A 21,652-nucleotide genomic window follows, 5' to 3' on the forward strand; every position below is an offset into this window, starting at 1 on the left:
AGGATAGAAAGAAAATATTCAAATCACAGGACTTTAGAAGTAGAATCCAAGTTGCTCACTTTGGAAAAAAAGGACAATGAAGCCAGGGTTCAAAGTTCTTGCTCAGGGTCTTCTGTGCCTCAGTTCTTGGTGTTCCCACCACATTTTATTTCTCTTTCTCCCTGCCCCCTTCTACCTAGTCCCCCAGCCTCCAAAATTATATTCTCCCACATCCTTTTTCTTTTTTTTTGGCCGCACTGCATGGAATGTGGGATCTTAGTTCCCCGACCAGGGATCAAACCCGTGCCCCCTGCAGTGGCAGCACGGAGTCCTAACCACTGGACAGCCAGGGAAGTCCCCTCCCACATCCTTTTAAACACAACCAAACCATAAAGAAAATGTGAATTGTTCTGAGAGTCACATTACAATATTTAAGTTAGATCAATTTCAAGGCTCCCCTAAATTTGGGATGTTGTTTCCCTACTGACCAACACCAGGGGTTTTCTGATGGCTGTTGGAAGACCTTTTGCACTTGTGTAAGGCACACATCTCGTGATTTATTTGAAAATGGTATCTCTCAGTCTCGCCTACTGAGAAACTGAAAACAATTTTGGAAATACCTGTAGTTGTAACACTAGCTGTGGACCTTTGGCAAGTCACTTAGCCCTTTGGAACTCAGACTTCCTCTTCTGTTAAGCACTCGCACTCAGTGAATCATGGTCTAAGCCAGGTTCTCTGCGAAATGCCTACCTTATAGGGTTGTTGGGAGAATTAAAGAAAATAGTAATATTAGGCAACATTAGGTGAATCGGTTCCTGCCAAGTACTGGGCTAAGTACTTTTCGATGGATTGTCTACATCTCCACAATGACCCTAAGAATGAGATATTACTAAATTGGTTACATACCATTTATAGATGAGGTTAAATGACTTGGTAACCAAGGCCACCCGGCTAGCAGGGGGCTGCATGCCTTTATCTCCTTGCCCTTGGTCACTGTGGGTAGTGGATATAATGTAAAGTGCAATAGAAGGAGAGCTGCCATCTTTGAGGGTATGGAGGTCCCTAGCACTCTCCTTTCATCGGCCCCCACCCCTCTGAATTTAAATAAGGGTGAAACCGAGATCAAATAGTCTTCTAGGGCAAGCTCGAGGTGGGGGGGAGGGGAAGGAGTCATAGAAACAGTAGCCTAAGAAATGTGTGGGAGCAGGGCTGTTGGAGCAGGACATGGTATCCTGCAGCGGGCAGACAGGACTGGAAAGTTTACCAACCTCTTGGACACAAGCTTCCACTCTTCTCTTTTTCTTTTAAAGCAAGGATTTAAAAAAAAAGGGGGGGGGGGGAAGGGAAGGCAAGGGAGCTTTAGTGGCGGGCTGAGCCTCTGGATAAAATCACTGTTTTAGTTTTCTCATTTGTAAGATCACTTATCCTCTGTAAACCTTGATCTCCTCATCTGTAAAAATGAAAATATCTTGCTGATGGAATTGTAGTAAGCATAAAATGAAATAATATGTGACAAGCACACAGAAGCTTAATTAATATTAGCAATAAACGTAATAAAGGTATGTCTAAACCTTAGTTCTGTCCATACATGCTCTATAAAAACTAGCATTCTTTGTATGTCTACTGTTTTTTCCATTGGAATCCGTGGCAAACGCTCAAACATACGGTAGCTAGTGCTAGAGCGCCCTCTGGTGGCTCTGCTGTCACAAACGAAACCTACTATCCTGACCTCGGCCTCCCTGGACCCTCACATGAAGGCTCTGCCCTGCTGTTGACCCCAGTCTGCAGGCACCCAAAGGAGAGAAGCGCAGCGGAGGCCACGCTGCAGGTGCTCTCATCAGAAAACGTTACCAATAATCTGCAAAACTACTGAATCAGTATGCTGTACACCTGAAACTGACACAATATTGTAAGTCAACTATACTTAAGTTAAAAAAAAAAAAGAAAATGTTACCATTGACTCACAATGATTAAGAATAATTCCCTTGGTCTGAGTTTGGGCCTTACGAAATTAGATGCTATTCAGCCATTTCTAACCTACGAAAATGGCAATTTTGTATGGTTGCACCTAATCATTGCTGCTAGATGGGAGTAATTCAAAATCGGAGTGTGTCATTTAAAATGCTCAAAACAACGGAAACAAAACACAATGACTGAAAGAATGACTTTGTGGCCCGTGGGATCTGGAGCTGAAAGAGGAAAAGACAACCTCTCCTCAGGGATTTTAATAATGGGCTGTTTCCCTAATCCCCTGTAACTTTTCTAGCATCTTTCATCCTTAAAGCCCGTCCTTACCTCAGTCAGAAGCACAGGTGGTGGGGCTTCTGTACCCCTTTTTCTGCTAGTTCACTTAGACCTTCCATTTCTTTCTCCTACTTTGAGAAAAGATCCACTCTCAGAGCCTCAAGAGGATAAATGATTGTGAAGCCCACGCCGTCTGTGTAGCCCTTCTGAGAAAGACCAGATTTCGGGGGTGGGAGGTCACAAAATCAACAACTTCTCTGAGTCCTGACTTTACTGATTACAATTTTGGAAAATCGGAAGAGACCCAACCATTCAATCATTTCCCAACGTCACTCACCAGATCTTAAACTTTTATGTAGTCTCCCGCATAGTGGATTGCATTCAAAATTTGTTGTTGTTGTTTTTAAAGGCATAGTCCCTTAAGATTTGGTGAGTGAGGTGGAAAAATGATTGCGTTTGGGTCTATTCCATCACCCATCTTTCAAAGTCCTCACCATATCAAAAAGCAGTTGCAAAATAAGAGAGAATAATTTTCTTGGTTCTTGGCCAAATTCTACAGCTTCTAGGTGATTCTGCTTGAAATAATCTTCTTGAGGGTCTCCACAGACTTGAAACCATTCTGAAGTATATCCTTCTAGCAGTGGCCAAAGCTAATAGCACTGGGATTATAATTAGTCTGAGAGATCTTATAACACAATCAGCTGAGACACACACTTCCAAAAAGTTAATATCCTGAGTCTTGAGATATCGCCAGGACTCAGAATCCTGTAAATGACTTTGGAACCATTGCATTGATCATTTTGCACCTTTAAAGCCCATGAGAAAAGCTAAGTACAGTATCAAATCCCAACTCAACTCACAAGAGCAGATTGATTAGGTAGACTATTAAAACAATGTATTATATTGGGTATGCCTTATGAAAATAAAAATTACTCCAAATTGAATTTAATTCTCATCACCCCCTGTGAGGTACATATCATTATCCCCTAGATGTACTTGCAGGAAATTATATGCTAGACTGGCATTCTCAGTTGGGGGCATTCTTACCTTAAAATAGAGAAATTTTATACTCAGCCTGTTGGGAAGCCATTTTTCACATGTTCTGCTTTGGCCCTACCTAGCAAACTGAATCTGCAGCTCCCCAGAACATCAACTTTTAAATCTTAAATTCTACAACTTAAAAATAATTGAACTAAAATCAATTAAATATCAAATTACTTTATAATTTTCTAAAACTTTTAGAGCCACATAGGAGAGCTCAGTGTTACTTTTTAAAAATCTATATAAGAAAATAATATGAATTAGTCAAACACTGAGAGTTCAGGTACCTTTTAAGAAACTTCCTAAAGAATTTGTTTAAACCTTACACTTGAACTCTACATTTTTTTTTCAAGCCGAACAAGCATATATTTGTTCTCCCTAGAGCTTCGCACAATACCTCTATTATTCTCTCTGCTCTCTCCAAAGGCATCCTATTAAATTACAAGCTGCATCCCTAATCCAAGCTTTTCTTTCGGAGATGAAGGCATTTTCTGAAGTCAGTTTTAAAGCTGGTACAACTTTGCAGGAATTCCAATCTACTCCAGTTGTAAAATTCACATCAGTCACTAGTTAAAATGAAGCCATCAGTTTGCCAGAAAAGCTATTATTCGTGCCCTTTACAGATTCCCCATTCGTTCCCTATGCCCCTGCCAAGCATAATTAGGTTAAATGGGAATTTAGCAGATGTGAGAGCCACACACGCTGAACAAACTCATCACAACAGCTATTACCGCTCTGATCAAAAGTTAACTTTGGGGACTTCCCTGGTGGTCCAGTGGTTAAGACTCCTCGCTCCCAATGCAGGGGGCCCAGGTTCGATCCCCTAGATCGAACTAGAACTAGATCCCACATGCATGCCGCAACTAAGAGTTTGCATACTGCAACTAAGACCTGACACAGTCTAAATAAACAAACAAACAAACAAATAAATATATTTTTTAAAAAGTTAACTTTGTTAGGGGAAAAACAAGTGGCAAAATCATGGATCTGGTCTTTTGTGCTCAGCATTGGTCAGGGGGCTGTAGAGAATCAGCCTCTTGGTCTCAGACTGAATAATAGCCTCATACACATGTGAAGGAAAGTGAATATTGCTGCCTGATTTCGGTAGTCCAATTCAGACACGAAAATGAGCTCCTAGAAATTGACAAGGCACTCAAGGATCATTTAATGCCACTGACCCCAACCACCTGGGGGGAAAAAAGCTGACTTTTAAAGAAAAATCTTGACAGATCAGGAGAGAAGATGCTAGAAATAGTCAAGTTTGCAGAGGAGTGGGTTTCACTGCCAGTGGTATCGCCTTCCTTCTGGGAATCTCAGCAAACCAGGGAGGACAGTGAGGAGGGAGGTCTGGCAGAAACCAGGCTAAGGATCGATCAGAAGTAGATCACGACCAACTAGCTGGAGATCCTTTTGCCTTAGTAGAACCAGTAAAAAAAAAAATGATGGATTCCTGAACAGAGCGTTCACGCTGAGGTTCTTTATCAGATGAAGAAACAACCAACAAACTCATTCAAAGTTCAAGTCCTATTTTCAGCGGCAGTGAGCACACCTGTCACCCAGAACTCATCCTGAACATGGATCAATAATTGTACAGATCGACGCCTTGTATCTTATCCAAAATCTGTTGGATAAACTATCGGCACATTCTATCCTGTTATTTCTAGAATCACGACCCATGGTTAAGCTGCTGATGCAACAGGCCCTGAGGAAAGGAGTCATGGCAAAGAATGAACATGAGCTAGAACTTGTGAAGAAATACAGGTAAGCCTTGGGGATAAGGAGCCCACTCTCCATTCTACTGGCATTCAAGTGATGGCACTGCCCCCAACCCAGAACACTGCAAGCACCACGTAGCACCTACCTGAGGGTTCTTTTGGCTTGAGTGTCTTGCTTCACAAGTGGGCATACAGCTTGGTAATTTGCCATTTTGTGGATAATCCAGATGTACCAGGTCTCGGCAGTAAGAATGACATATGTATTTCCCCTCTGAAAGAGTAAGTGCAAAAGTTTCCTGGTTAGATGTATATGGGTCTCTGTTCACCTGACAGGCAAAGGGAAATTTAAGCCCCCAAACCAAAACCCAGCATCTGACCCAGAGTAGTGGAGATGTGTCTGTGTAGGGCCCATTCTTTCATAACAATGTGCTGGGCCATTTATTTAAAGCTGGCCTTCTCTGAAATCCAAACATAATACCAGTGAATACATTTCAGAAAGACAGATTAGATTACTATAAATATCTTTTTTGCAATTTAAAAATTGAGATAAAATTTATTTAATATAAAATTCACCATTTTAGGGCTTAAAGACTTAAATGTAAGACATGACACCATAAAACTCCTAGAAGAGAACATAAGCAAAACATTCTCTGAACACAGGCAAAACATAAATCGTAGCAATGTTTTCTTAGGTCAGTCTCCCAAGGCAATAGAAATAAAAGCAAAAATAAACAAATGGGACCTAGTTAAACTCATAAGCTTTTGCACAGCAAAGGAAACCGTAAACAAAATGAAAAGACAACCTACTGAATGGGAGAAAATATTTGCAAATGATGCAACCAACAAGGGCTTAAGTTCCAAAATATACAAACAGCTCATATAATCCAACAACAAAAAACCAAACAACCGAGTCGAAAAATGGGCAGAAGATCTAAAGAGACATTTCTCCAAAGAAGACATACAGATGGTCAGCAGGCACATGAAAAGATGCTCATCATCGCTAATTATTAGAGAAATGCAAATCAGAACTACAACACAATGAGATATCACCTCATACCGATTAGAAGTCTACAAATAATAAATGCTAGAGAGGGTGTGGAGAAAATGGAACTCTCTTACACTGTTGGTGGGAAGGTAAATTGGTGCAGCCACTATGGAAAACAGTATGGAGTTTCCTCAAAAAAATAAAAAATAAAGTTGCCATATGATCCAGCAATCCCACTCCTGGGCATATGCCCAGACAAAACTCGAATTTGAAAAGATACATGCACCTCTATGTTCACAGCAGCACTATTTACTATAGCCAAGACATGGAAACAATCTAAATGTCCATCAACAGATGAATGGATAAAGAAGATGTGGTATATAAATACAATGGAATATTATTCAGACATAAAAAAGAATGACATAATGCCATTTGCAGCAACATGGATGGACCTAGAGATTATCATACTAAGCAAAGTAAGTCAGAAAGAGAAAGACAAATACCATATGATATCATTTATATGTAGAATCTAAAATACAATACAAATGAACATATCTATAAAACAGAAATAGACTTACATACATAGAGAACAGACCTGTGGTTGCCAAGGGGGATGGGGGTTAACGGAGGGAAGGATTGGGAGTTTGGGATTAGTAGATGCAAACTATTATATATAGGATGGATAAACAACAAGGTCCTACTGTATAGCACAAGGAACTGTATTCAAAACCCTGTGATAAACTATAATGGAAAAGAATATATATATATGTATAACTGAATCACTTTGCTGTGTGGCAGAAATTAACACAACATTGTAAATCAACTATACTTCAATAAAATTTTTAAAAAATTCACCATTTTAAAGAGTAAAATTCAGGGAATTCCCTGGTGGTCCAGTGGTTAAGACTCGGTGCTTTAACTGCTGAGGCCTGGGTTCAGTCTCTGGTCGGGGAACTAAGATTCTGCAAAGTACGCAGCCAAAAAAAAAAAAAAAAGTAAAATCCAATGATTTTTAGTATAATCAGAATGTTGTACAACCATCACTATAACCTAATTCCAGAACAATTCCATCACCCCAAGAACAAGCCCTCTACCTGTTAGGGGCCACTCCCCATTTCCTTCTTCCTCTATCCCCTGGAAACCACTGATCTACTTTCTGTTCCTACGGATTTGTCTATTTTGGACATATTGTGTCAATGGAATCATACAATATGTGGCCTTTTGTGTCTGGCTCCTTTCACTTAGCACAATGTTTTTAAGGTCCATCCATGTTGTAGCATGTATCAGAATTTCATTCCTCCTTATTGTTGAATAATCTCTCATTGCCTGGAAGTGCCACATTTTGTCTATCTATTCATCACTTGATGGACACTGGGTTGTTTTCATTCCTAGGAGTGGAATTGCCGGGGCATATGGTAGCTCTGTTTAATTTTTTGACAAACTGCCAAACTGTTTTCCAATGTAAATCTCTCTAAAACAGCTCTTTCAGCCACATCACAACACACAGATAAGAACTTCTACAACTCTATTCACCAGCTAATAGAATTCTCTAAACAGTAGTCTAGTAATGGAACCCATTCAAGCATATATAGCTTATATTATGATATACTTAAAGGGCCTTATTATGAAATAACTTTCCCTATGAAAGTGGTGTCCAGGCAAGAAGAACCCCAAAGGAAAATTTGGAGTGGGGCTCTACATGTAGTTCTTCTTCTAGCCAAGGATAAAGCAGCCTACATCATCATTATTATAAAAATGTTTTGCGTGCTGATGCTAGGATTAAACCTATTGGAGGTTAACAGGGACCTGGCTTTCAAAATGGCATCCAGAGGTGACCTAGAAGCCACAGTCTATAGCGTCACAGCCAACTAACTTGCAGGACTAACTCTGCATGCATGCCTACATTCTTATATCCATGCAACAAATGTCTGTGCCTACTTCATCCCCAGGAGCATTAGACAGTTAAGTATGCAGTCAGAGAGGACCCTACTCTCAGTGGGAGAAACAGATAAGAGATGCATTGCACTCACAATATAGCGTGGCAAATGCTATAACAGTACGGAGGGGGGCAGAGGACAGATGCCTAAGTCAGTCTGGGAAGGCCGAGGAAGGCTCCTAGAGGAGATGACACTTAAGGTGAAGTGGTCTAGGAATTAGCTGATTGTCATCGGAGGAGGTGAGGAAGGACAGCTCAAGCAGAAGCAGCATCGTATGTATGCGAGTGATGGAGGCTGGACAGAGAAAGTGCTGCTGACTCAGCAACTGACCTCAGGGGGCTGCGAGGCAGGATGGATTCAGGGGCAGGAGACCTTGAAAAGCCGAACCAGAGGGCAATGGAAAACAATGGAAATATTTTAAGCAGAAGTGTGATAAAATCAGGTCTATATTGTTACAAAAAAAAAAAAAAGTTCTTCTGGTAGCAGTATGGCGAGTGGATGGGGAATCAGAAAGATTCAAGGAAGGAGATAAATTAAAAAGTCATTTCAGGGCTTCCCTGGTGGCGCAGTGGTTGAGAGTCTGCCTGCCGGTGCAGGGGACACGGGTTCGAGCCCTGGTCTGGGAAGATCCCACATGCCATGGAGCAACTAGGCCTGTGAGCCACAACTACTGAGCCTGCGCGTCTGGAGCCTGTGCTCCGCAACAAGAGAGGCCGCGACAGTGAGAGGCCCGTGCACTGCGATGAAGAGTGGTCCTCGCTCGCTGCAACTGGAGAAAGCCCTCACACAGAAACGAAGACCCAACACAGACATAAATAAATAAATAAATAAATTTATTAAAAAAAAAAAAGAATAGAAAATTTTAAGGATGATACTGATAGAATGTCTAATATCTTCTCAGTCCCTAGTGGATTATCTTGCACACCTGCAGGTACACACATAGTATTGCCTAGACTCCTGTCTTGGCCTCCCTGTGACCACACCCTCTCCACGGAGCTCATGGGGCATGCCCACCTGGAGCCAACATGGCTGCCTTCTGGGTATCACCCTCTGGGTACCCAGGACTCAGAATTTCTCTGTCCAAATGGTCTCCAGCCTGGTCCCAGGGCCCATGCAGGCCTATTGCCTGGGTCCTCCTTCAACAGGAGATGCCAGTGTGATCACCCTGAGGCCCAAGGGTTGGTCAAGAGTAATGGTGTTGGTTGGGGTAGTGGTGTTGGTTGCAGTTAAACACATGGGCTGAGGTGTCACAGGACAGGGGCACTTGTGCAAGGCTTTTTGTGCTACAGGACAGAGCTGGGGGCTGAAGAGAAGGACTGGTGGGCTACAGACCTGAGGGCTCAAGTTGTAGGAGCTTGAGAGTTGGCCTTGAGCACACTCTAGTTTGGAGACTGCTGTGCTTTAGAATGAAATCACTGTAAGGCAGCTGGCACTGTCATCATCCAGTGAAAACTAGAGAACATTTTTCACCTAGAAAGTCAGCAAATACACAGTGCTGGTGAGAATGCTGAGAATTTGATACTTTCAAAGAGTGCTGGCACAGATTGGTTCAAGACGGTGGAGTAAAGGACGTGTGCTCACTCCCTCTTGTGAGAGCACCAAATCACAACTAACCACCGAACAAACACTGACAAGAAGACACTGCAACTCAGCAAAAAACATACCCCGCATCCAAAGACAAAGGAGAAGCCACAATGAGATGGCAGGAGGGGAGCAATCACAATAAAATCAAATCCTGTAACTGCTGTATGGGTGACTCACAAACTGGAGAACACTTATATCACAGAAGTCCACCCACTGGTGTGAAGGTTATGAGCCCCATGTCAGGCTTCCCAACCTGGGGGTCCGGCAATGGGAGGAGGAATTACTAGAGAATCAGACTTTGAAGGCTAGCGGGATTTGATTGCAGGACTTCGACAGGACTCGGGGAAACAGAGGCTTCACTCTTGGAGGGCACACACAAAGTAGTGTGTGCATTGGGACCCAGGGGAAGGAGCAGTGACCCCATAGGAGACTGAATCAGACCTACCTGCTAGTGTTGGAGGGTCTCCTGCAGAGGCGGGGGGTGGCTGTGTCTCACGGTGAGGACAAGGACACTGGCAGCAGAAGTTCTGGGAAGTACTCCTTGGCGTGAGCCCTCCCAGAGTCGACCATTAGCCCCACCAAAGAGCCTGGGTAGGCTACAGTGTTGGGTTGCCTCAGACCAAACAACCAACAGGGAGGGAACCCAGCCCTACCCATCAGCAGACAAGCAGATTAAAGTTTTACTGAGCTCTGCCCCCAAGAGCAACAGCCAGCTCTACACACCACCAGTCCCTCCCATCAGGAAACTTGCACAAGCCTCTCAGATAGCCTCATCCACCAGAGGGCAGACAGCAGAAGCAATAACTACAATCCTGCAGCCTGTGGAACAAAAACCACATTCACAGAAAGACAGACAAGATGAAAAGGCAGAGGGCTATGGACCAGATGAAGGAACAAGATAAAACCCCAGAAAAACAATTAAATGAAGTGGAGATAGGCAACCTTCCAGAAAAAGAATTCAGAATAATGATAGTGAAGATGATCCAGGACCTCGGAAAAAGAATGGAGGCAAAGATCGAGAAGATGCAAGAAATGTTTAACAAAGACCTAGAAAAATTAAAGAACAAACAAACAGAGATGAACAATACAATAACTGAAATGAAAAATACACTAGAAGGAATCAATAGCAGAATAACTGAGGCAGAAGAACAGATAAGTGACCTGGAAGACAGAATGGTGGAATTCACTGCTGTGGAACAGAATAAAGAAAAAAGAATGAAAAGAAATGAAGACAGCCTAAGAGACCTCTGGGACAACATTAAATGCAACAACATTCGCATTACAGGGATCCCAGAAGGAGAAGAGAGAGAGAAAGGATCCGAGAAAATATTTGAAGAGATTATAGTTGAAAACTTCCCTAACATGGGAAAGGAAATAGCCACCCAAGTCCAAGAAGCACAGAGAGTCCCATACAAGATAAACCCAAGGAGAAACATGCTGAGACACACAGTAATCAAATTGGCAAAAATTAAGGACAAGCAGCTGAAAGCAGCAAGGGAAAAACAATAAATAACATACAAGGGAACTCCCATAAGGTTAACAGCTGATTTCTCAGCAGAAACTCTATGAGCCAGAAGGGAGTGGCACAATATATTTAAAGTGATGAAAGGGAAGAACCTACAACCAAGATTACTCTACCCAGCAAGGATCTCATTCAGATTCGATGGAGAAATCAAAAGCTTTACAGACAAGCAAAAGCTAAGAGAATTCAGCACCACCAAACCAGCTCTACAACAAATACTAAAGGAACTTCTCTAAGTGGGAAACACAAGAAAAGAAAAGGACCTACAAAAACAAACCCAAAACAATTAAGAAAAAGGTCATAGGAACATACATATCGATAATTACCTTAAACGTGAATGGATTAAACGCTCCAACCAAAGGACACCGGCTTGCTGAATGGATACAAAAACAAGACCTATATATATGCTGTCTACAAGAGACCCACTTCAGACCTAGGGACACATACAGACTGAAAGTGAGGGGATGGAAAAAGATATTCCATGCAAATGGAAATCAAAAGAAAGCTGGAGTAGCAATACTCATATCAGATAAAATAGACTTTAAAATAAAGAATGTTACAAGAGACAAGGAAGGACACTACAGAATGATCAAGGGATCAAGAAGATATAACAATTATAAATATATATGCACCCAACATAGGAGCACCTCAATACATAAGGCAACTGCTAACAGCTATAAAAGAGGAAATTGACAGTAACACAATAATAGTGGGGGACTTTAACACCTCACTTACACCAATGGACAGATCATCCAGACAGAAAATTAATAAGGAAACACAAGCTTTAAATGACACAATGGACCAGATAGATTTAATTGATATTTATAGGACATTCCATCCAAAAACAGAAGATTACACTTTCTTCTCAAGTGCACACGGAACATTCTCCAGGATAGATCACATCTTGGGTCACAAATCAAGTCTCGGTAAATTTAAGAAAATTGAAATCATATCAAGCATCTTTTCCAACCACAATGCTATGAGATTAGAAATCAATTACAGGGAAAAAAACATAAAAAACACAAACACATGGAGGCTAAACAATACATTTCTAAATAAACAAGAGATCACTGAAGAAATCAAAGAGGAAATCAAAAAATACCTAGAGACAAATGACAATGAAAACACGATGATCCAAAACCTATGGGATGCAGCAAAAGCAGTTCTAAGAGGGAAGTTTATAGCAATACAAGCCTACCTCAAGAAACAAGAAAAATCTCAAATAAACAATCTAACCTTACACCTAAAGCAACTAGAGAAAGAAGAATAAACAAAACTCAAAGTTAGTAGAAGGAAAGAAATAATAAAGATCAGAGCAGAAATAAATGAAATAGAAACAAAGAAAACAATAGCAAAGATCAATAAAACTAAAAGCTGGTTCTTTGAGAAGATAAACAAAATTGATAAACCATTAGCCAGACTCATCAAGAAAAAGAGGGAGAGGACTCAAATCAATAAAATTAGAAATGAAAAAGGAGAAGTTAAAATGGACACCGCAGAAATACAAAGCATCCTAAGAGACTACTACAAGCAACTTTATGCCAATAAAATGGACAACCTAGAAGAAATGGACAAATTCTTAGAAAGGTATAACCTTCCAAGACTGAACCAGGAAGAAATAGAAAATATGAACAGACCAATCACAAGTAATGAAATTGAAACTGTGATTAAAAATCTTCCAACAAACAAAAGTCCAGGACCAGATGGCTTCACCGGTGAATTCTATCAAACATTTAGAGAAGAGCTAACACCCATCTTTCTCAAACTCTTCCAAAAAATTGCAGAGGAAGGAACACTCCCAAACTCATTCTATGAGGCCACCATCACCCTGATATCAAAACCAGACTGAGATACTACAAAAAAAGGAAATTACAGACCAATATCACTGATGAATATAGATGCAAAAATCCTCAAGAAAATACTAGCAAACAGAATCCAACAACACATTAAAAGGATCATACACCATGATCAAGTGGGATTTATCCCAGGGATGCAAGGATTCTTCAATATAGGCAAATCAATCCATGTGATACACCATATTAACAAAAGAATAAAAACAATATGATCATCTCAATAGATGCAGAAAAAGCTTTTGACAAAATTCAACACCCATTTATGATAAAAAACTCTCCAGAAAGTGGGCATAGAGGGAACCTACCTCATCATAATAAAGGCCATATATGACAAACCCACAGCAAACAGCATTCTCAATGGTGAAAAACTGAAAGCATTTCCTCTAAGATCAGGAACAAGACAAGGATGTCCACTCTTGCCACTATTATTCAACATAGTTTTGGAAGTCCTGGCCATGGCAATCAGAGAAGAAAAAGAAATAAAAGGAATACAAATTGGAAAAGAAGAAGTAAAACTGTCACTGTTTGCAGATGACATGATACTATACATAGAGAATCCTAAAGATGCCACCAGGAAACTACTCAAGCTAATCAATGAATTTGGTAAAGTTGCAGTATACAAAATTAATGCACAGAAATCTCTTGCATTCCTATACACTAACAACAAAAGATCAGAAAGGGAAATTAAGGAAACAATCCCAGTCACCACTGCAACAAAAAGAATAAAATACCTAGGAATAAACCTACCTGAGGAGGTAAAGACCTGTACTCAGAAAACTATAAGACGCTGATGAAAGAAATCAAAGATGACACAAACAGATGGAGAGATATACCATGTTCTTGGATTGGAAGAATCAATACTGTGAAAATGACTCTACTACCCAAAGCAATCTACAGATTCAGTGCAATCCCTATCAAATTACCAATGGCATTTTTTATAGAACTAGAACAAAAATCTTAAAATTTGTATGGAGACACAAAAGACCCCAGATAGCCAAAGCAGTCTTGAGGGGAAAAAACGGAGCTGGAGGAATCAGACGCCCTGACTTCAGACTATACTACAAAGCTACAGTCATCAAGACAATATGGTACCGGCACAAAAACAGAAATATAGATCAATGGAACAGGATAGAAAGCCCAGAGATAAACCCACGCACCTATGGTCAGCTAATCTATGACAAAGGAGGCAAGGATATACAGTGGAGAAAAGACAGTCTCTTCAATAAGTGGTGCTGGGAAAACTGGACAGCTACATGTAAAAGAATGAAATTAGAGCACTCCCTAACACCATACACAAAAATAAACTCAAAATGGATTAGAGATCTAAATGTAAGACCGGATACTATAAAACTCTTAGAGGAAAACATAGGAAGAACACTCTTTGACATAAATCACAGCAAGATCTTTTTTTTTTTTCCTTTTTTTTTTTTTTAACATCTTTATTGAAGTACAATTGCCTTACAATGGTGTGTTAGCTTCTGCTTTATAACAAAGTGAATCAGTTATACATATACAATATGTTCCCATTTCTTTTTTGATCCACTCCCTATAGTAATGGAAATAAAACCAAAAATAAACAAATGGGACCTAATGAAACTTAAAAGCTTTTGCAAAGCAGAGGAAACTACAAACAAAATGAAAAGACAACCCTGAGAATGGAAGAAAATATTTGCAAACGAATCAACGGACAAAGGATTAATCTCCAAAATATATAAACAGCTCATGCAGCTCAATATTAAAAAAACAAACAACCCAATCCAAAAATGGGCAGATGATCTAAATAGACATTTCTCCAAAGAAGACATACAGATGGCCAAGAAGCACATGAAAAGCTGCTCAACATCACTAATTATTAGAGAAATGTAAATCAAAACTACAATGAGGTATCATCTCACACCAGTTAGAATGGGCATCATCAGAAAATTTACAAACAGCAAATGCTGGAGAGGGTGTGAAGAAAAGGGAACCCTCTTGCACTGTTGGTGGGAATGTAAATTGATACAGCCACTATGGAGAACAGTATGGAGGGTCCTTAAAAAACTAAAAATAGAACTACCATATGACCCAGCAATCCCACTACTGGGCATATACCCAGAGAAAACCATAATTCAAAAAGACACATGCACCCCAATGTTCATTGCAGCATTATTTACAACAGCCAGGTCATGGAAGCAACCTAAATGCCCATCAACAGATGAATGGATAAAGAAGATGTGGTACATATATACAATGGAATATTACTCAGTCATAAAAAGGAACGAAATTGGGTAATTTGTAGAGACATGGATGGATCTAGAGACGGTCATACAGAGTGAAGTCAGAAAGAGAAAAACAAATATCGTATATTAACGCATATATGTGGAACCCAGAAAAATTGTACAGATGAACTGGTTTGCAGGGCAGAAATTGAGACACAGATGTAGAGAACAAACGTATGGACACCAAGGGGGGAAAGTGGCGGGGGTGGGGGTTGTGGTGGGATGAATTGGGAGATTGGGATTGACATGTATACACTGATGTGTATAAAACAGATGACTAATAAGAACCTGCTGTATAAAAAAATAAATAAAATAAAATTAAAAAAAAAAGTGCTGGCAGGAGTACAAACTGAAACAGGCTCTTTTGGAAGGCAATTTGTGAACATGAACATATATCAAAAATGTTCAGACTGTACTAACACTTTGACCCAATAACACTGCTCCTAAGAACTTACCCTAAGGAAATAATCATGATGTGAGGAAAGACTTATGAACAGGGGTCTTCACTGTAATGGTGAAAACTCGGTAGCAAATCAAATGTACAACAGTGGGAAGTCAGTTAATGTGGTGCATCCATGTGATGCAATAACTGTGACATGATCAATAAATGATGTTGCAGAATAATACTCAATGGCATGAGAAATTCTTAAAGGAGACAGTCAAATTATAAAGGAGAATATATGTTATGATTTGGTGTTTAAAAATACATACATAGAAAAAAATAAGGATATATGTCAGTTATCGATTATAGGGATTTTATTTTTTTATTTGTGCTTTTCTGTGTTTTATACAGAGCTCATACAATTCTGTTGGAAGCAGAAATAAATTACTTATAATATTCATAACGGTGAGAGTACCTTAATGGTGAGAAGTGGCATAGTCCTCAACTAAAAGGCTGGCATCAGGGATGAAGATGGAAAGTCAAATTTGAGAGATGCCTAAAAGCTAGTGGCATGGGGTAAACTGTGTCCTCCCCAAATTCATTTGTTGAAGACCTAACCCCCAGTAGCTCAGAATATGATCATATTTGGAGATAGTGCCTTTAAAGAAGTAATTAAGATAAAATGAGGCCATATGGGTGGGCTCTAATGCAGTATGACTGGTGTTCTTATAAGAAGAGGATATTAGGACACAGCCTAAGGGGCAACCATGTGAGGACACGGTGAGAAGGCAGCCACCTACGAGCCAAGAAGAGAGGCCTCAAAAGAAACTAAACCTGCCGACACCTTGAACTTGGCCTTTTAGCCTCCAGAACTGGGAGACACTAAAGTTCTGCTGTTTAAGCCACCCAATCTGTGCTGTTTTGTTACGGCAGCCCTAGCAAACTAGGCTCGTCAGGATTTTGATATGGGGCGAGAGGACCCTAAGATAACTCCCAGCGGATGCCTTTCGGATGGTAAGGACACCAGTAGAAAAGATGAATGGGTGTCAGAGGATGCCTTTCGGATGGTAAGGACACCAGTAGAAAAGATGAATGGGTGTCAGCAGATGCCTTTCGGATGGTAAGGACACCAGTAGAAAAGATGAATGGGTGTGCTCTGGGCAGTCTGAGGTTCAGGTGCCAGTGGAATATGAGGGAAGATGTCCAGTAAGTAGCTGGGTATGTGAGTCTGCAGTTCAGGAAGGAGAGCTGAGATGGGGTTGGAGATGGGGAGTCATTTAGCTTATCAAGTTGTATGGGAAGATCTGGGTGTGACTGAGAGCTGCCTCAGAAGGAGAGTGGCCTACTGGAAAGAGTGTGGTTTGTTGGTCAGACCGTCTGGATTTGAACTCTGCCCCCAGCTCTTACTAGCTGTGAGGCTTTGCACAAGTTACTAGGCCACTCTGAAGCTCAAGTTACCCTCTGTGAGCAGAGGGCATGATGGAGTCTCACTATGCTCCTGCGAGCCTTAAAATGATGTAACATGTTAAGTCCTAGAATGTTCTAGAATAGGAGCTCACACAGAGTGGCAGCTATTCCTACTATAGTGAGAACTAGGATAAGGAAAGATCACTGATATTGAAGGGGTGCTTTGAAGAAGACTGAGAAGTAAAATTCAGAGAGGCAAGAGGAGAAAGAAGCAAGAGTGTGGGGAAGGAAGTCAAGATAGGAGAAAGTTTCAAGAAAACAATTGGGTCAGCCCTGGCACATGGCATAGAGAAGCCAAGTCAGACAAGCGTGGAGCAAAGTGCAGGGATACATCCCAATCCCTTATTCCATTGTTTTCCCTTCCAAGGTTGTGCACTATCCTTTTTTTTTTTTTTTTTTGAAAGCTCCACAGCTCTCCCTTATCTGAGCACTAGATTGACATAAATAATAACAATTATTTACATGTGTCTATGTGGTAATAAACCCAACACAGGCAAATCAAATTAGAGAGCCGTGTGCTAGTCAACTATTCCAGGAACCATTCTAGGAGGAAATTCACTAATGACATTAGGAAACATTTTCCCTTTTGATGTATTTTTGTTTCTCATTCATAATTAATTTAAATCTCTATCACTATAATGTCAGGCCTACTGCAGGCCCACTATTTCCTTTTATGAAAAGCATACTTGAAAAAAGGGAAAGCAAAACCCAAGCATCAGGAAAGTTTCATCCACTTCTTGTAAATGGAGTTTTAGTGGGATGGAAATACTGTTATGAGGAAGCACTGATTGACAAGACTCGAAGGAACTTTGGGAGGCTATCTACCAAATCGCATCTATACTGAAAGACACTTTTTCTTAACATGTAAACATCTCTGAAATGAGCATCTGTCTTACAATGAATGGCATATCATATAATTGACAGCATTCTCCTTTCTTAGTGGTTCATAAAACATCACGATTGATGGTGTCTTAGATATGATCAAACATGGCAATGCTTTGCCGGAGGACCAGGCAAGCTATTCTAGAAATACAACCGCTTATTGGTTTTGTAAGAACCTCTAGACAATAGCAATAAAATGGTCACGTGGCAGACACACAGCCCCGGCAATGTTTTCCATAGCTTAGCATAAGGACTGCCATCTTGCTGCTCATGGCGAGAAACGGGACGGCTCATGGCTTTAAACCAGCTAGAGAATTCCCCTCTGGATCCATTACAGCCCTTCTCACCTTCTCACTCTACACACACACACACACACACACACACACACACACACACACACACACACACACACACACACACACACACACACACACACACACTGTGAGCCACCTCCTGCTCTCCCCCAACCTTGCAGAGGCCTTTACTAGCCTCAGGATGGGTAATCTCTCAGTCACTGGCAAGAGAAATGTGGGAGATACCCCTCTTTTACTTATTGTTTAACTTCTGTTGAACCCTCATTTAGATTTTGTTGCTAATAAAGCTCTACCAACTTTTGAAGCTATTGGAAACTCCTCTGATTATACAGGTGCCCCCCATCACCAGACATTTCCCACCATTCCCCATCTACACTGCGAGCCCGAATGCAATTTCTTTCACTTCTCAAGAAAGACTTAGGAACTGAGGACTAATGCCTGGAGGTCCTTGAATCCTTTTAGGAAGAATCTGGCCGGCAAGACACATGTCTTAGATATTTATAACTGGTCAAAATAATGCTGGAGTTACTGTTCCATCTGGTATGGAAAATTAAACCTCCTGAACTGTCCTGTAACAGAAAGAAGCTGCAGAGGTTCGCTGTCACCACTCTTTGTTTAACTCATGCAACATTAAAGCACATTGGCCTACAAGGAATAAAGCTTACTTGTGAGCTGGCTTATAAACGAACTCAGATGACAAGAAACCCAAACAACAGGCCCCGCTGAAGCTATTATCCTCAGCCCTAAAGGCCAGCTGGGTCCTTCTGTAACATCAAAGGCACAAACAACTGAACCAACGTGGAGACAACCCTCCTGGCAGCCTGGGTGCTGTCAGACTGTCAGAAGCAAGGGGAACCTACCGGGTATGTGGGTTTTCTTCACCTGAAAGTTGATTTTGCCCCAGAGCTTATAAATCGCAGTTCCCATCTCTGAGACCCGGCTCCGTGTGCAGCACAGAGAGACAGCTGAGGGTGACAGGCTGAGCAGGCCAGCCCCCCCTGACCTGTGTGACTCAGAGCCCACCAGGAGGCCAAGCCTCCCTCCACGCCCTTTTCCAACTGGCCACCAGTGTGCTCAGCGGCTCTGCTCATCAGGGCTGTCAAACTTTCACAACCAGGTCCATAAATCAGGTTAGAAGAGGTCAAGGGAGCATCTCTCAGACGACAGTCTTGATCAGAGATGACTGTATTGCAGTTGTGAAGGCCTCTGGACACAGATGGTCTAGGTGAGCTGTGTGGCCTTTGGCAACTTATTTAACCTCTCTGTGCCTCCATTTCTTCTTCTGTAAGATAGTCCCCATTGCACTGACTTGATAAGTATGAAAAGTGCTTAGAATGATGCCCAGCATCATAGCAGGCCTCTGCAGAGAGTTAGCCATTGCTATTATAATTGTTGATGAAGAAAGCCCTGTGCTTTTCCCGTTAAGAAAATTTGCATTTATGAGCAGGGCTGGTGATTGATTGGGTAATGGTTTCTAACTACTTCCAAGAATACTAGGAAACCCCACTTCATACAATATATCAGGTCATGATTCCCAGTGTTTGGGGGAAAGGAACCCCTTACAACAATAGTCAAGAATTAGGAGAAGTGAGGCTGCCTACGTCAACCAGGTCCATTAGTGGGACAGTTTTCTATTTGCACTGAAAATCCGCGGTTCCTGAGAGCACGAATTGCTGTTCAGTGTCGTCCTTGCCACCCGTGAGAACTCTTTCTAAGCATTCTCTTCCCAGTGGCCGCCTTTCTTGGGGTTAGAAATCCCGAGTAGCTGTGCTTTTCTGTCCCTGGTCGCCCCCTGTTGTCGACTTTGAAGTATTTTTATCCCTTGGTTAAACTCTCAGGTCAGATCTCTGAGGAAGGTGGCCTTGCTTCAGTTTTCTGCCCCGAGGCAGAGAGGACAGTTCATTTCACCAAAGCCATATCGCATAGAGAGAGGTGGTCAGGATTTGGTACAAAACCCTCAGCAGCACAAAAATAGCCTTTCTTATTTCTCAGCTGGCTCTGTCATTTACCAGCGTGTGATCTGGGTTCTCAGTTTTCGCATCTGTAAAACGAAGGGGCGCTTCTAGGTGACCTCGGAGGTCTCTGTAAATTCTGATTTCCTCTGAGATTCTCGAAGTGGAGTTTGCACAACCTAGGGAGGGAGGGATGCCGTGGAATTCACACAAAGCTACAGGCTAAATATGGTTCATCTTTCTGAAGCATCAACATCATATTAAAACAAATCTGGGAGTGTGATGAAGTGCAATTCAAAATTTCCAAGAAGAAAGTGAGATTTTTAAAATGTTCATCTTGGAAAAAATAGTGATGATGGTTGAACATTGTGAATGTACTGCCACTTAATTGTATATGTAAAAATGGTTAAAAGAGCAACTTTTCTGTTTTATACATTTTACCACAATAAAAAAATTTAAAAAGAGTATTTCTGGGTCCAGAAATAAACCCACATATACTTGGTCAACTGATTTTTGACAAAGGTACAAAACTCAGTGGAGAAAGGATAATCTTTTTAATAAATGGTGCTGGGACAATTGGACATTCATATGCTTTTTGCATATTTTAAAATAAACCTCAATTCATACCTCTCACCATATACAAGAGTTAATTCCAAATGGATCATGGATCTAAAAATGTGAAACCTAAAGCCACAAAATTTCTAGAAGAAAACATAGGAGGAAATCTTTATGACATTGGGTTAGCAACGATTTCCTAGATAAGACACGGCGCAGTGGTTGAGAATCTGCCTGCCAATGCAGGGGACACGGGTTCAAGCCCTGGTCTGGGAAGAGCCCACATGCCGCGGAGCAACTAGGCCCGTGAGCCACAATTACTGAGCCTGCGCGTCTGGAGCCTGTGCTCCGCAACAAGAGAGGCCGCGATAGTGAGAGACCTGCGCACCGCGATGAAGAGCGGCCCCCACTTGCCGCAACTAGAGAAAGCCCTCGCACAGAAACGAAGACCCAACACAGCCAAAAATAAATAAATAAATAAAAATTTTTTAAAAAGCATAATTAATAAAAGAAAAAATTGTAAGTCAGATTTCATCAAAATTAAGAGCCTCTTCTCTTCAAAAGACAGTCAAGAGAATGAAAAGACACACCTCAGACTGAGAGTAAATATTTGCAAATCACATATCTGGTAACAGGAAAATATAACAAATCTCAAAACTTAATAACTAGAAAGTAAAAAGTCAATTTAAAAAATGGGCCAAAGATTTGAACAGACTTCACCAAAAAAAAAGATATACAGATGGCAAATAAGTACATAAAAAGATGCTTGACATCATTAGTCATTAGAGAAATGCAAGTGAAATGCAACCACAGTGCAATACTGCTACACACCTTTTAGAATGGCTAAAATGAAAGAGTGACCATAGCATGTGTTGGGGAGGAGGAGTTACTGGAACTCTTTCTCACTCCCTGCTGATGCGGATGTAAAGTGGTAGGACTATTTGGGAAGAATAGTTGGACAGTGTCTTAAAAAATTAAATAT

The 21,652-nt window shown here is 41.1% G+C and overlaps 1 protein-coding gene and 1 long non-coding RNA gene across 4 annotated transcripts in view; one reads left to right on the top strand and one right to left on the bottom strand.

Moving 5' to 3' along the window:
• Nucleotides 1-1,917: 1,917 nt before the first annotated feature.
• The window catches only part of TBK1 (TANK binding kinase 1), an 80,720-nt gene continuing 60,985 nt past the window's right edge, over nucleotides 1,918-21,652 (bottom strand). For 2 of the 3 annotated variants that reach the window (XM_082422746.1, XM_082422747.1), the window contains one exon: nucleotides 5,126-5,250. In XM_082422746.1, the coding sequence (XP_082278872.1) occupies nucleotides 5,157-5,250 (94 nt within the window). In that variant the 3' untranslated portion in view covers nucleotides 5,126-5,156. Of the gene's footprint in view, nucleotides 5,251-21,652 lie in introns of all 3 variants that reach the window. The other variant, XM_082422744.1, reaches the window with a different exon arrangement.
• LOC309642040 lies at nucleotides 8,438-21,165 on the top strand. Its single transcript, XR_014252928.1, has 2 exons — nucleotides 8,438-8,653; nucleotides 21,071-21,165. It is a non-coding gene; the product is annotated as an uncharacterized lncRNA (long non-coding RNA).

The sequence above is a fragment of the Balaenoptera physalus genome, assembly GCF_965194825.1.
Source record: "Balaenoptera physalus genome assembly, chromosome: 13".
Taxonomy (NCBI): Eukaryota; Metazoa; Chordata; class Mammalia; order Artiodactyla; family Balaenopteridae; genus Balaenoptera; species Balaenoptera physalus.